At 44.6% G+C, this 13,408-nt stretch overlaps 1 protein-coding gene across 1 annotated transcript in view; it reads right to left on the bottom strand.

Moving 5' to 3' along the window:
* LOC106821188 (serine/threonine-protein phosphatase 4 regulatory subunit 4-like) overlaps window positions 1-5,328 on the bottom strand; it is a 99,766-nt gene extending 94,438 nt beyond the window's left edge. The window contains exon 1 of the mRNA XM_014825883.1: window positions 3,395-5,328. Within this exon, the coding sequence (XP_014681369.1) occupies window positions 3,395-3,453 (59 nt within the window). The 5' untranslated portion in view covers window positions 3,454-5,328. The remainder of the gene's footprint in view (window positions 1-3,394) is intronic.
* Between the last annotated feature and the right edge of the window lie 8,080 nt (window positions 5,329-13,408).

Genomic DNA, 13,408 nt, shown 5'->3' with positions numbered 1-13,408 from the left:
AAGGGAGCTTTAACAGACGGGAGCGTTACGTGCGGGTATATTACCCCGCATTACCACGGTAATTAACCCTTCACAGGCTACGACCCAGATCATCCGTGACAAGCACGGCATTGACGGTGACAAATCTAATATAGACACGGCCGCTAGTCGGGTGACGAAATACATATATATGTATGTGCGTGTATGTGTGTGTGTGTGTGTGTGTGTGCGTGCGTGCGTGCGTGCGTATATATAACAGCTGTTGCGCCCTTTAACGGCCAGGCATGATGAATTTCTCTGAATCTTAACTAATTCATTTTTAATGACATAGCTCACATCGTTTTTCAGTTGAATCTTTACCCCCTTATTGAAGTCTTTTACCTCGAAAGCATATCCCCGTCCAAGTATATCTCACGGGAAACATATCCCCACCTCGCACACGTGCTGGCTGCCTCCCCTCCTCCTCTCTAACGCTGACGCGTGGCTGTGTATTAATAAACAATCAGGCCCGACATCAGGCTCGACACGTTTCCCATTGATTATCGGTATGTGTCGCCACCGTGACCACTGATTAGTCGCGTGCAGGTGACGGAACCCGACGCACTGGTCCACTTGTCGTATTCGATCAATACGGAGTCTATTAGAGTAGTGGCGCGTGCCCGCATCCGGTACTGCTGCTGCTGCCGCTGCTGCTACGCTCTAACAATGATGCGACCTGACAGACGCGCATGCGAGCAGCGCGGGAGTGCGTGATTCGTGTTTTGCGTCGAATAGGAAAACCCGGGGGCCGCTAATAGCTGCCGATGACTTCATTATACACGCACCTCACCGCGCTAGCGTGCGTGTCCGCGCACACACAACACCTATCCATTGATCTGCACCGCTACCAGGGCGGAACTCACTATGCGGGCAAATAGAGACGCTTAATGAACCGACCAAACTGTCACGCACAGGTGTGAATCATTCATAGTCACCGCCTGTGTATCACACTGACCAGCCCATAGCGCACACACAGGAATCGATACTCTGTAACAAACTCACCTACGTACTTGCATAATGAAATAAATTACCACGAAAGCCATGGATGTTCTACTGACAGGTGATGCGAGGTTTATCTTGGGAGTATATAGTCTACACTCTACAGGATATAGTGTAACACGATACAAGGTTTAACCTGGCAGTGTATAGTCTACAGGCTATAGTTAACACGATACAAGGTTTATCCTGGCAAAATATCGTCTCTTCACCATGGATAGCACGCTGTAACGTTTACCAGGCCGTGTTGTTATTAGACAATAATAAGCGTGATACGATCAAGAGCTAATAATACCAAGGTATTACTAAGGTATTATTAGCTCTTGATACGATGTATAACCAGGCAGTGGATAGTCTACAAACTATATATAGCCAGCATAATCACATCTTTACCAGGCAGTAGCCAGGTTACAGAGTACAGACTATATTATATATATAAATATATACCCAGCGTCATACGAGGTTAAACAAGAGCCGTGAACAATTGATAGCCCATAGCTGTAGTGTGATGCAACGTTTATATTCATGAATGAAGGCGGTGCGCGTGTTTGACTACGGGGTTACGACGAATGTAGATCTGCAACTCCATGGATTAACGATCACTACTCCCACCCACGTGTCAACGAACAGCTGTAACAGTAGCACAACATCGGATAACATCATATATGCTGATCGCGCACCGTACTAAATCTTCTGCTCATTATAGGCCTGAATGGAAATATCCGTCCGTCAAACACCTGGGCGAAACCGCAGACATTTTGAAATTCCTATCACTCGGTCTAGAGTGTCCCGCGGGCGTTAAACCAACCCATAAATCCACACACATTAATAGCGACAAAGGCGCTAACCACCACCACTACCGGCAATCCCATAGAGATGACTCTGTTTGAACTTCAAAGAGATTACCCTCCTCCCCCCACCCCCACCCCCGCACCTATCTCACGAAAGCTACTTAAACACTCCAACGCTAAATTCCAAATTTGACAGCTCGTCGCCGCCATCATCGCCGCAGGGTGGCGCTCGCGCGAGTTGATTCGCGGAACTGCGCAGGTGTCAATATTCTCAAGTAGAGAGACGAATTGACCGGTCGGGCGGCAATGATTGATGGTGTATACACAGACACGCACGCACACGCGCGCGCATTCCCCGTCTTTCCCACGCCTCTGGATATCCGCGGTCGGGCGACAGCCGCTCCGCCGAGTAGAACTGCTAATAATAATGGATTTTCAATTGGTCGAGCGAGAACTCGTACCGAGCCTGAGAGCACCTCAAAGGCGGCTGGCGTTTCAGAGAAGGCGTGGTGTCGGCGGAGGCAACCCGCTTGACCTTCTTCTAACACCGAGCTTTCACTCGGCGGGTTTGTGATGTGGCACTTTCTAACGCTTTCGGGCGGCGTGCGGCGCTACAGCCGACAGCCGAAGACTTCTGCACTCTTGAAGTATTTCAGATACTGCTTGCTACTAATTGTATGTAGCGAGTGGATAATAACTTTGTATGCAAATAAACTCCTTTCTTTCTTTCTTTCTCTCTCTCTCTCTCTCTCTCTCTCTCTCTCTCTCTCTCTCTCTCTCTCGCTCTCGTTCTCCTCCACTCTATCTAAGATACACGTATACGCAAGGCATTCTCACATATAATGAAAACAATTATGTGCGATCGAAAAAAACTCGTACGGCATCCACTACATGATATCGATCTGGCAGGTACACGTGAATGTCTCAAGCACTAGGCGCTTCTACGCCGCCTTTCTATATCGACAACAGAGAGCAGCGTTACAAGAGAACACAGCGAGAGAGAGAGAGACGAGAACGAGACGACCCGAGAAAGCTGGAGAGGAGAGAGACGAGAGAAAGCAGAGACTGACGAGTAGAGAGAAGAGCGACAAGAACAGAGAGAGATGAGAGAGGATGGGACGGGCGGGGAGAAAGAGAGAGAGAGAGAGAGAGAGAGAGAGAGAGAGAGAGAGAGAGAGCCACGTTACAACAGTGTTGCGGAGAGGGAGGGAGGGAACCACGAGTTACCCTACACACGCGTCTGTATAACCGGTGTTTATCGTCGTCTGCTGTACATACGTGTGGGAACAACATTCGCGACGCTCGACTCTCCTGCCAGACACGGTTAACCTATCCTGACCCACTCCTTCGAGACAGTACGAAATTACTCTATACGATAATATTACAAGTCGGGCTCACTAGATTCGATATATCGCGATGGCAGAGCACTCAAGACAACGTTTATAAGCACTTAACAGTACATCGATCGTATCAAGAGCGTATAAAGAAGGAATATATAATCACCTTCTTTATACGCTCTTGATCGTATACTACTACTACTACTACTACTACTACTACTACTACTACTACTACGGAAAAAGGTGACTTACTTATCAACTAGGAACTCGCAGATGGATGACCCTCTCCTTTCCATTAAGTACGGACGCATTGAACAATCCCCTTGGTGCCATACATGTAGTCTGCCTCCAATGAGTTTCTTATAACCACCACTAGGCGCGTTGCGTTTCGCCTCACGGTCAACAACGTTGTCAATGTGAAACTCCCCAATACAAATACTTGCTGCGAATATCTTCGATACTACCGAATAAATCTCCGGAGTTGCCCTTATGCTAGCGAATGGTTTGGCTACGTTCGCTAGGGTTCCGCTATGTTCCTCGCCCAAGCTACAGCGACTGTACTTCAACACACTATAGGGCGAAGTTCGGGTAGCAGGAACTCTCCCCCGATCTCGAGACCGCGATCTTGTCTCTAGCCGGCAAGTCGTTTCTTCAAACCTTGCACGTATAGTGGAGCGCCTCCTTCACTCTCGGCACTTATCGCTGTGAGTCCAGTGCGTAAGGTTTCCCGCCTACTGGCTACTACAGGTCAGCTTCTGTGACGCTACACCACTACACGACTGTCGTGACCGCGACGTTTCACTACCACCACAGCGCGGCTCGTTGAAATCCCGACTCGAAACGCAAACAAACATATAAAGGTGATGACGTCCAAATAATCGCAGTGTTGATCTGAGAACAGGTCTCCCCCTCTCTCGCCGATTGCCAAGCCTTGCCGAAGGCTGCCACGATAACAGCACGAGGGCTTGAGTACTCCCTCTCACTTCTCCACACAGCTCGCTCCCTCGCTGACCACGGTGGATGAGCTTGCCAAGCACGGGGGACTCGCACTCCAAAACGATTTCTCACGGCAAATCTAGCAAGAGGCTATGATAGCCGGAGAGTCTTCGGCAGCCGCAGCGCGCCACTATCCGTTTGAAGTTAATCAATCGCCGGCTGAATCTGAGCACGTTGTATCACGCGCGATGCCCCTTGATACTGGTACTGATGCGGAGGCAGATCGTTAGGGCTTCAGGCATCCACAGCAGCATCCATCGACAAGCAACACCGACTCCTACTACGGTTATTATGATTGCTACAACTACTACTACTATACTAGCGTGTATCTCTGGTTGTGTGAGAAAGGTAAACGTTCGCTGGCGGCCAACTACGTTTTGCTTGACTTGCGCTTGTTTAGCCTCTAGGCAAGACTAATAGCCGTGTCACAGATACCAACGTCAGACAGAGGCGCGGCTGCGGTGTGCTGCACATAGGTGCGGGTATAATGAGCAAGCGGGAGACCTTGTGTATACACACCTCGGTTGCGCAAATATTTAGGTGTCCCGAGAATGCGCGCATCCAAGCAAACACCTCGCTGCCCGGACGATCGCACGTACGTGTCCCGCGCACGCCTTCACGCCGCCGACACCGCGCTACAGGTAGACCGCTACACCGCTAGTAGGAATGCGCTACACCGACATCCACCTGTCACACAGGTGTGCTGAGAAAACACTCGCCTACTTAGCAAGGCTCGGTTATCCGACGCGACTCACAGTACGCGCGTAGACATATCTCCCCCGCCGCTCGGGAGTGGGGAACAAGCCTTCCGCACGCACGCACGCACGCACGCACGTTAGAATTCACAGCGGGCTTTCACAGAAATGATCCGAATCCCAAAGACGCAGTGGTAATCAGTAGACGCTGCGATCCCCCGTCAGTCTGTCGCGCTGGCAGCTGCCCGAATAGACACGAGCCTGGAGTGCGGGTCAGCCGGCGCATGCGCGGGACGGACCGCTTCCATGTGCGGCCGCCACATAACGTCGTCGCAGTTAAAATCCCCGCCAGGCGCTTAATACGCCGCTAACGCTGCGGCACGCATGTCCGTAACCATATGGCAGGCTTCGTCCGACAGCGCGACTGATGTGACACGACGGCACACAGGAATAGAGGAGGACGAGGAAGAGGAGAAGGATGAGGAGAAGGATGAGGACGGGGAGGATGCGGTGAAGAAATAGGAGGAGCTGAGGAGGAGGACAAGAAGAAGAATAAGGGGGCGGCGGCGGTGATGTGGGGAAGAAGGGGAGAAGGGTGATCTTTTGATCTAATCAAGCGTCGACGTTGTCGTCATCGGCCGCACGTTATCGTCAGAGCTTGCTGAGTGATGGATGAATCACGCTGCCCCACGCGGGGAGGAGGCTGCTGATCAGATTCCTGCTCGCTGCTTCCGTGCGCACCTCAGCATAACAGCCAGCGCCAACAGGCGGTTAGTACAGCATTTAATGAAGTCAACTATGCTAGCAGGTAACCCATAGATGAGGATCGGCTTTATCCGTGCGTTGATCCCGTAGACAAGCAAGAGTCAACAACAGAAAAAACCGCGTTAATTAAAAACACCTATCGTCACCATCATCATCAACCTCTTCATCGCCGTTGTCATGACACCACGCGCGACGAATTTCCAGGATGTTTCCTACAGCGCTGTCTCGCACTCACTGTATACGCCCACAGACATCCCCGGTGTAACACAGGAGTTCATCCCTTTCCTCCCCTTACTACCTCTGATCGTTGCTGCTATGCACTGCTACTGCTGCTGCTGCTGCTGCTGTACGGGGTTCAGGCGGCGACGGTGGACGATGAGTGAGCTCGCAGCAGCGTGTACATATTGCCAGCACATGCTTCTCCGCTCCACGGCAGCGCTGCTAACTCGCCGCACATGCATGCCCGCGCCGCCGCAGTACAGCCGCGATGCAGCGCAGACGCGCTAACCTCCCGCCGACCTAGTCTTCACCCACGCGTCGTCAGCGCCGTGATGAGTGCCGACGGGCGCGCGACGCCGGTTCCCATCTACAGCGGGATTGGAGCCGGGAGGCTGAGGAATCAGGATCGCGTATTGATCATTTACAGTTGCCTGGCAGATGCGGACGCTGAGTTTCGCAAGGTTTTGTTCCGTATCGCGAAATTACATCTACGGACTACGTCATCGCCATAGAAACCGGACGCTGAATTAATGTGTCGTAAGCAGTTCGGCGGCAAGGAAACACAACGGATCGTCGGGATCTGCTGGAAAACGATAATTAATGTAGCTATGTACTGGCAAAGAAGCGCGTATACAATATCTAGGTTCATTTCACCTCTAGTGTTTCTGGCGCAGAGTGATTACCTATGAACATTAACATAAACCTAGTATAGGTTCGTCACATACGATGTTTACATTATATGTACAACATTGTAAAAAAAAATATTACAGGCGGTATAAACTTATAAGCTGGTGAAGCTCACAACAGCAATACACAATTTAATTGCTATGCAAATAATTTATGTAGTATGGAGACTGTGACTATGAAGTAGTCAGTCAGTCTGAGCCTTTCAGTCCATAGTGGCGTAGATACGATCGGGTAAATTAAAATGATATCTTCATACATTATAAAAATCAGTAAAGAGGTTGCACTTTATGAATATTGGCACAATCCAGACCGGTTAAAATGCATCATTGTCTTGGTTGAAAATAGGGAGCAGGTGGTAAAATTATTTATTAATTTTTTGCCATGGTTGTTTTGCGTTCTGTTTTTTTTTGTTGGAATGAATAAGGCGTAAGGAAATATGTAACAAACACATTAGAAACGTAGTCGCATACATCTACTCGCACACATAGAACAATGGAACAATATATATATATTCCATTTCACGTTTTCAACGCCTACCCACAGCAGACTGATCATTCCACTTATAAATTGAAAAACAATAGAAATATATCGAATTGCATGCTCAAATCAACAAAACTTTGAAATGTTCATCTTAATTTGAAAAAATGGACGAGTGGGCTGCAATAAAAATACCAAAATTTTAATGATCGACTTAACAAGAGCTTATACAAATGCTCTATGCGAAAATCCGCGTCGGTTCCAATGACATTTCCAATGCAGATATGGGCTAATCACAAACCAAATTTCCCTCGCGTTGTGGGACAAAGGATTAGTGGAGTGACACTGCAAGACCACATATGCCGACAGATTGCACTACACCGAACGATTGGGTTAACTGAACACATTGTGTACTAACAACCAACAATGATGCGAGCTAATCCCACCTATATCGAGGTAATTAAGCGACCCTATATGCCGATTATTAGCTGTACTGTATACGTGCACGCGACAGAAGTGTAATTACTGCCATTTCAACCCCACGATATCCGTATTGATGGGGATGATAAATCTTCTAGATACTCCCTGGTCGAGTATTAGTCGCTGTGATATGATCAAGACACAACAAGCCATAACAACAGCTTCGTTGGATGTCAGTGAGAACTTCCTTACATATTATGTTCTGCGGGACAACGTTGAACTTCGGTCACAATAAAGACTGGAGGCCGTAGCAACCCGGCCGCCTGACATCGCAACCTCAAACAGCCAAGTTATCGAACAATTTTTTATCCGACGTCCGCGAAAAATGTGAACGGCTGAATTTCGCCACGTCTGACTCTCTAAACGTCTAAATCGATGAATATCTGTAAGAACGGGCTTATATCATAATGGTAAATCTATTGATTTGGATGGAAGTGTTGACTACCATAAATGCGTAGTGAAATATACCTTAACTCCATACATACTTTCACGCACGCACGCACGCACGCACGCACGAACGCACGCACGCACGCACGCACGCACGCACGCACGAACACACAAAATCTGCAACTTAACAAATGGTGCCAGAATTATTTCTCGATATGGAACAAAGTGACATGCCACCATGTACACGCTTGCGATATGTAACATAAGAAACTCGTACACTGTAGAGTAAATAATTCAACTACATGAACAGAGTTTCATGCTAGCATGCCCTTATTAGCCAGATTTGTCACATCATTTCCTGCTGACGCTGACTCAACGATGATCTTGTTTTTTCACTTACACACGCACGCACGCAGTCACACTACACCCACCAACAAACACGCACACGCACGCACGCACACACACATAAGAACGCATGCACGCACGCACACAACACACACACACATACAAGAACGAACGCACGCACGCACGCACGCACGCACGCACGCACGCACACAGAAGCGCGTTCCTTGAAAGGCACACTGATTGCATTCGATTTTTCTCGCAGATAGAATTACCGCGCTTAGACACTCTCAGCTGCGTGTAACACCTGCTCCTTTATGCAAGGCAAGAACTACGCATTAACAAGATATTCACCTCTACTAATTACCATGAATAATTAACACACGCGCATAACTTTAATCGTCGGTGGACATTAACGCATGGACATTGTGCACACAAGGCCTTACACGGGAGTGTGATGACTCAGACTATGATCATATTCACCATGACAATAGCAATACGAGTAATGTTCACAGATATGTAAGGGGTTTACCCTTTTTCTCTCTAATCTCTTTTAATTAAAACTGATACCTTCATATAACGAGATTTCTCTGACTAGACATTTTTAGGAGTGCACTCCTGCTGCTTTCCCCAACAATGAGTCAATGGAAACTTTTACCACTAGTAAAAAACGATGTTGAAAATTAGATTAATCAAACAAGGGTCTGATTTTATCAGCACAAAGGAAAGAGTTTGCAGTCGTCATGTTATTATCTTAATATTATATGTTAAATTTCATATCACATGTTAGTAAAGCTATGTTACTTGGGTTATTTACACAAATGTTGCTGCTTTTGAAGCTTCATTCAATATATATATATATATATATATATATATATATATATGATATATATCAGGGTTTCTTATACTTAAGAGGCACAGTGGCGCACCGCCGTTGTCAAATTTAACATCGCCGTTGTGAAAATGTTCCTGTATTTACTGATAAGTATATCCTGTATCGATATACCTATAAGTATATCAATAGTATTATACATCCTGTATTTGAATCCATCATGCGCGGTTTTTCCCCAAACTGGCCATTACCTCCTTTGTCTAATTTTCCCTCAGAAGAAACCCTGTATATATTATATATATATACCAATGAAACACGTATCATCAATCATAAAATCGATTTATGAACGGTTTTACACAGACCCATAATGAGCTATTATCCGAGCATTATGTGTAATCAGAGTAATTACTTCACTTTGTGATTATTGTTCTAAACAAAAATACAACACAACATAGTTTTCATATAAAGGTGTGTTTATTCGACTGGTATTTATTGCATTGTGCAGCATCTATCAATAATTTAGCAGTCATTTAGCACATTGCATTCATTCAAAGTATGATATACTGCAGCTACACCCCTATTTATTATATATGAATCTCAGTACAAAGAGAAATTCATGTCCACTGAAGCCATTAATAATGTGAGTAGCAAACAATACACTGCAGCAGGCAAGAACGACCCACTGAGGCACCTGCATGTGAATAAAAATGTTTTATCAAGACAAATGTTTAGCATACTATGCACTAATGGTATACAAATTTATACTCAGCATCATAGCATAGCATTGCATGTGACTAACCTAAATGTGTAAAATTAACATTTCTACACCAGATTTTATCATGTGCCTATGGGCAGCTTAGTTACATTGATCCCCCAATATAGGTTTCATTCTCGTAAAGTCGTAATACACGATTTGAAAGCATTAGGCTTTCCAAAGGTCAACGTGTGGTATTAGTTCAAAAACCTATTACCCCAATCCGGTTGCTTATTCACTGCACACATGTGTGTGCTAAAGTCACGTTTATAAGCTTGTCCACTAAAGAATTATTCAATCTTCAGTAATCCCAAATACACTGGTGTGTTAATGAAGGTTTCTGCTTCAGTGAAGCACAGCCTACATCTGTATTAATGAAGTGCAGACATCAATCTGCAGACTGCTAACCGTTTTCGCGAAATGACAACGTGACAAAAGAAAGCTGAGTCAGCACACATTTTATGCATTGCAAGATACTCTGCACAAAAGAAGTACATGTTTTTCCACAAAGATACTTTGTATGGTAATAATTAACAAAGCAACAGTCTGCATGCCTAATTTAAATGTGTATTAAGGTTGAAAATAGTCGGCATGGATAATATGTATTATCAATAATGCTTATTCTTATAACATATAGACTCACCTAAGAATGTAAATAGCTCTGTCCACATCACTCAGACTTTCATCCACAGTAACCTTATCTATTTCTTCTTGGCTCTATACAAAAGTAAGATAAACTATATATAATTATTTTTAACTTGGGGGTTTATTCATTGTTTTCATGCAGGAGTGAAAATAATTTCTCTCATCATGAAATCTCATCAACTAATGTAATGCCCCTGTAGTGTAATTAAGCACTGATATAGATCAAGGGATCAGGCTTTTGCATCTATCATTGTGTCAGTTGCAATATTTGATAAAAAAAAAGAAACAGCTCTTAATTATTGTGCTTCCTGGACCCACACAATATACGAAATTCATCACTACAGGTCGAGCTAACATCTTCAAAGGTGTGTGACAAGAGCGACATAAGATGGGAGATGCAACCATCCCATGGCATTCCTTGAATATAATTTCTCTGTATATTCCTTGAAGCTCAACCATGGACCATGGTGGTACTCAAACGATTTGGAATAGACGACCGAGTATATAAACTAAACGGTAATTAATACATATAGATATATTATATATAATATAGTGACCATAACTAAGCAGAATGCGGTAGTCCGGTACGGTATCAATACCAATAATATTAGTAGCAATTAACAACCATCGTGTCAATGGTGGGCCTAGTGGCCAGTTCCTTTTTTTGTTGCACAGGTGTCACTGTTAGTAATAATAAATTAATGATAATTATCATGACATAATTTATGATAACCAGATGTTGTCAATGTTATCATGTTTCAACAGCAATTTGCTCACTTTTAGCCCCCTTGTTACGGACTTCTCCAGACGCAAGTCGTCGAGATCCTCTAATAAGTCCCTTGGTTTTTCCATTAGTATAGTATTGAATATATTTATCCGTTAAAAATTAAACAACTATACATTTACTTGGAGAACAATCACTTAATGACAACTTAGAGTAATCAAAACAACTTTAGCTCTGCAGAACTTTAGCGCCATACTGGTTTGAAATAACAACCGGAACCAATGTGAAGAAATGCAGAATAAATTTAAGTATTTCATTAAAAATTAATCAATAGCAGCCACATTATTTATGTAGAAAAAGATAATAAGTGATATTATACAAACGTTTTCATTATTCGCAATATATGTCATGAGAAAACGTAATTATACAAATATTTTTTAGTGTGGCTACCGCCATTGCTTACTACAAATCGTAAACAAATCGACTTTATGCGTTTATTTTGCGTGAGTAATGATGAAATTCTGATTATGTATTCGACTTATATTAATTGATCATTTTGTTTCTCTTTGAGTCATGGTTAACGCAGTAGTTACACTTGACATGCATAAGCGCGTGGGCTGTCCATAAGAGCTGTCCCAACCACAGGTCCCAGCGTACCTTTCGGAAGCAAAGATTCCAATCTAATCATCTGATGCAATGCTGCGTGAATCGCCGGTGCCGCGTCAACCGGCGAAATGTGTTCGCCATAGAATTATGCTGCGTTTACACTATCGATTTTTGTCAGCAAATCGTACGGATTTCAAGTGCATTCCAACACAATCGGCTGAAATTCGATTCTGTTGGAGTCGGAGTCAGGCCGAGTTGGATAAATAGAACACGTTCTATTGCTCCAACTCGGCGACTTGACTCCGACTCCGACTCCAAGTCCGACTCCGAATTCGAAGCCGAATAACCTGAATTCAGGCTGCGATTTCAATGGTATCAGCAGATTCAGCACCCTGCTGTGTCAACTGTCATTAAGGACATTAAGTGATGCTGGCATTGCTGCATGCACTATCTCTTTTCCGCATGCATAACCATTCTGTTAGTGTTATAATTCTAATGCTGATTTTTTTGCAGATGCGATGGATGTGTGAACTTCACAGTGAAGGAAACATGGATGAAACCATGGGGAGCACTGCCACTTGCTATGTTAACGTTATCAAGAATTTATCCATATTACGTGGGTAGAGTTGAATGCTGTATTTAGTAATTCTTTTCACCTTATGGCGTCATCTAAGCCTAACCATAATCCCAAGTCTAACAGTTATTCAGTGCATGTGGCGGTAGTTTTGAAAAATGCACTACGTGCACAAAGGTATTATAGTTTATACTATAGTAACTGTGCCTGCATGTGTGTACTAGTTATTTTAATGTTGGCACCAATACATAAATAGTGGGTACGGTATATGTGTTTGTATACGTATATTTATATGTATATTTTACCAATACTAAAGCTCATAGGGTCTATGTCCCCCAGGGTACTGCCGGAACGTACCCTGGGTACGGTCCGGTATACCGGAACCGCCCCGAACGTACCCTGGTAACTATCTGATATGGTTAGGGTTAGGGTTAGGGAGTAGGCGTAAGCGACTCCCTAGACTCGTTAGTGGTGTAGGCGAGGTACGGTCCGGCATATTAGATAGTACCAGGGTACCGGACCGGACCCAGGGTACGTTCCGGCAGTACCCTGAGGGACATAGACCCTCTCAGCAATACTAAACACATGTTAAATCAACCATGCAACACAAAAACATGTACACTGCAACAAAATACGTGATATCTGTTTGTAGTATTCTTTCCTCAAGTTTTAACTTACTTTCAGAGGATGCTTTGACGGAAAAATTTCAGCACAAAGCTATTGCTAAGTCTGACGCGTCTACCCTTATTGAAACTTTAATCACGACAATTCAAGACCTGGTGAGTCACAAATTTGTATGTATTAATAAATATTACAGTTATTATTGCTTTTCATAACGATTTTTACATGCATGTAATAGGATAAGTATTAAGTATGTGTGTAAGTGTGATTGTTTTAGTAATACATAACATTATTGAGAAAAACAGAACATGGCCTGCACACACACGCATGCATGCACGCACGCACTCACGCATGCACTCGCGCACACACACACACACACACACACACACACACACACACACACACACACACACACACACACACACATAGATAGAGAGACACATGCATGTACACATAGTGCAT

This window comes from Priapulus caudatus, unplaced genomic scaffold, assembly GCF_000485595.1.
Source record: "Priapulus caudatus unplaced genomic scaffold, Priapulus_caudatus-5.0.1 Scaffold63, whole genome shotgun sequence".
NCBI lineage: Eukaryota > Metazoa > Priapulida > Priapulimorpha > Priapulimorphida > Priapulidae > Priapulus > Priapulus caudatus.
The sequence above is the reverse complement of the archived record's forward strand: the minus strand, read 5'-3'. Positions and strand labels throughout refer to the sequence as shown.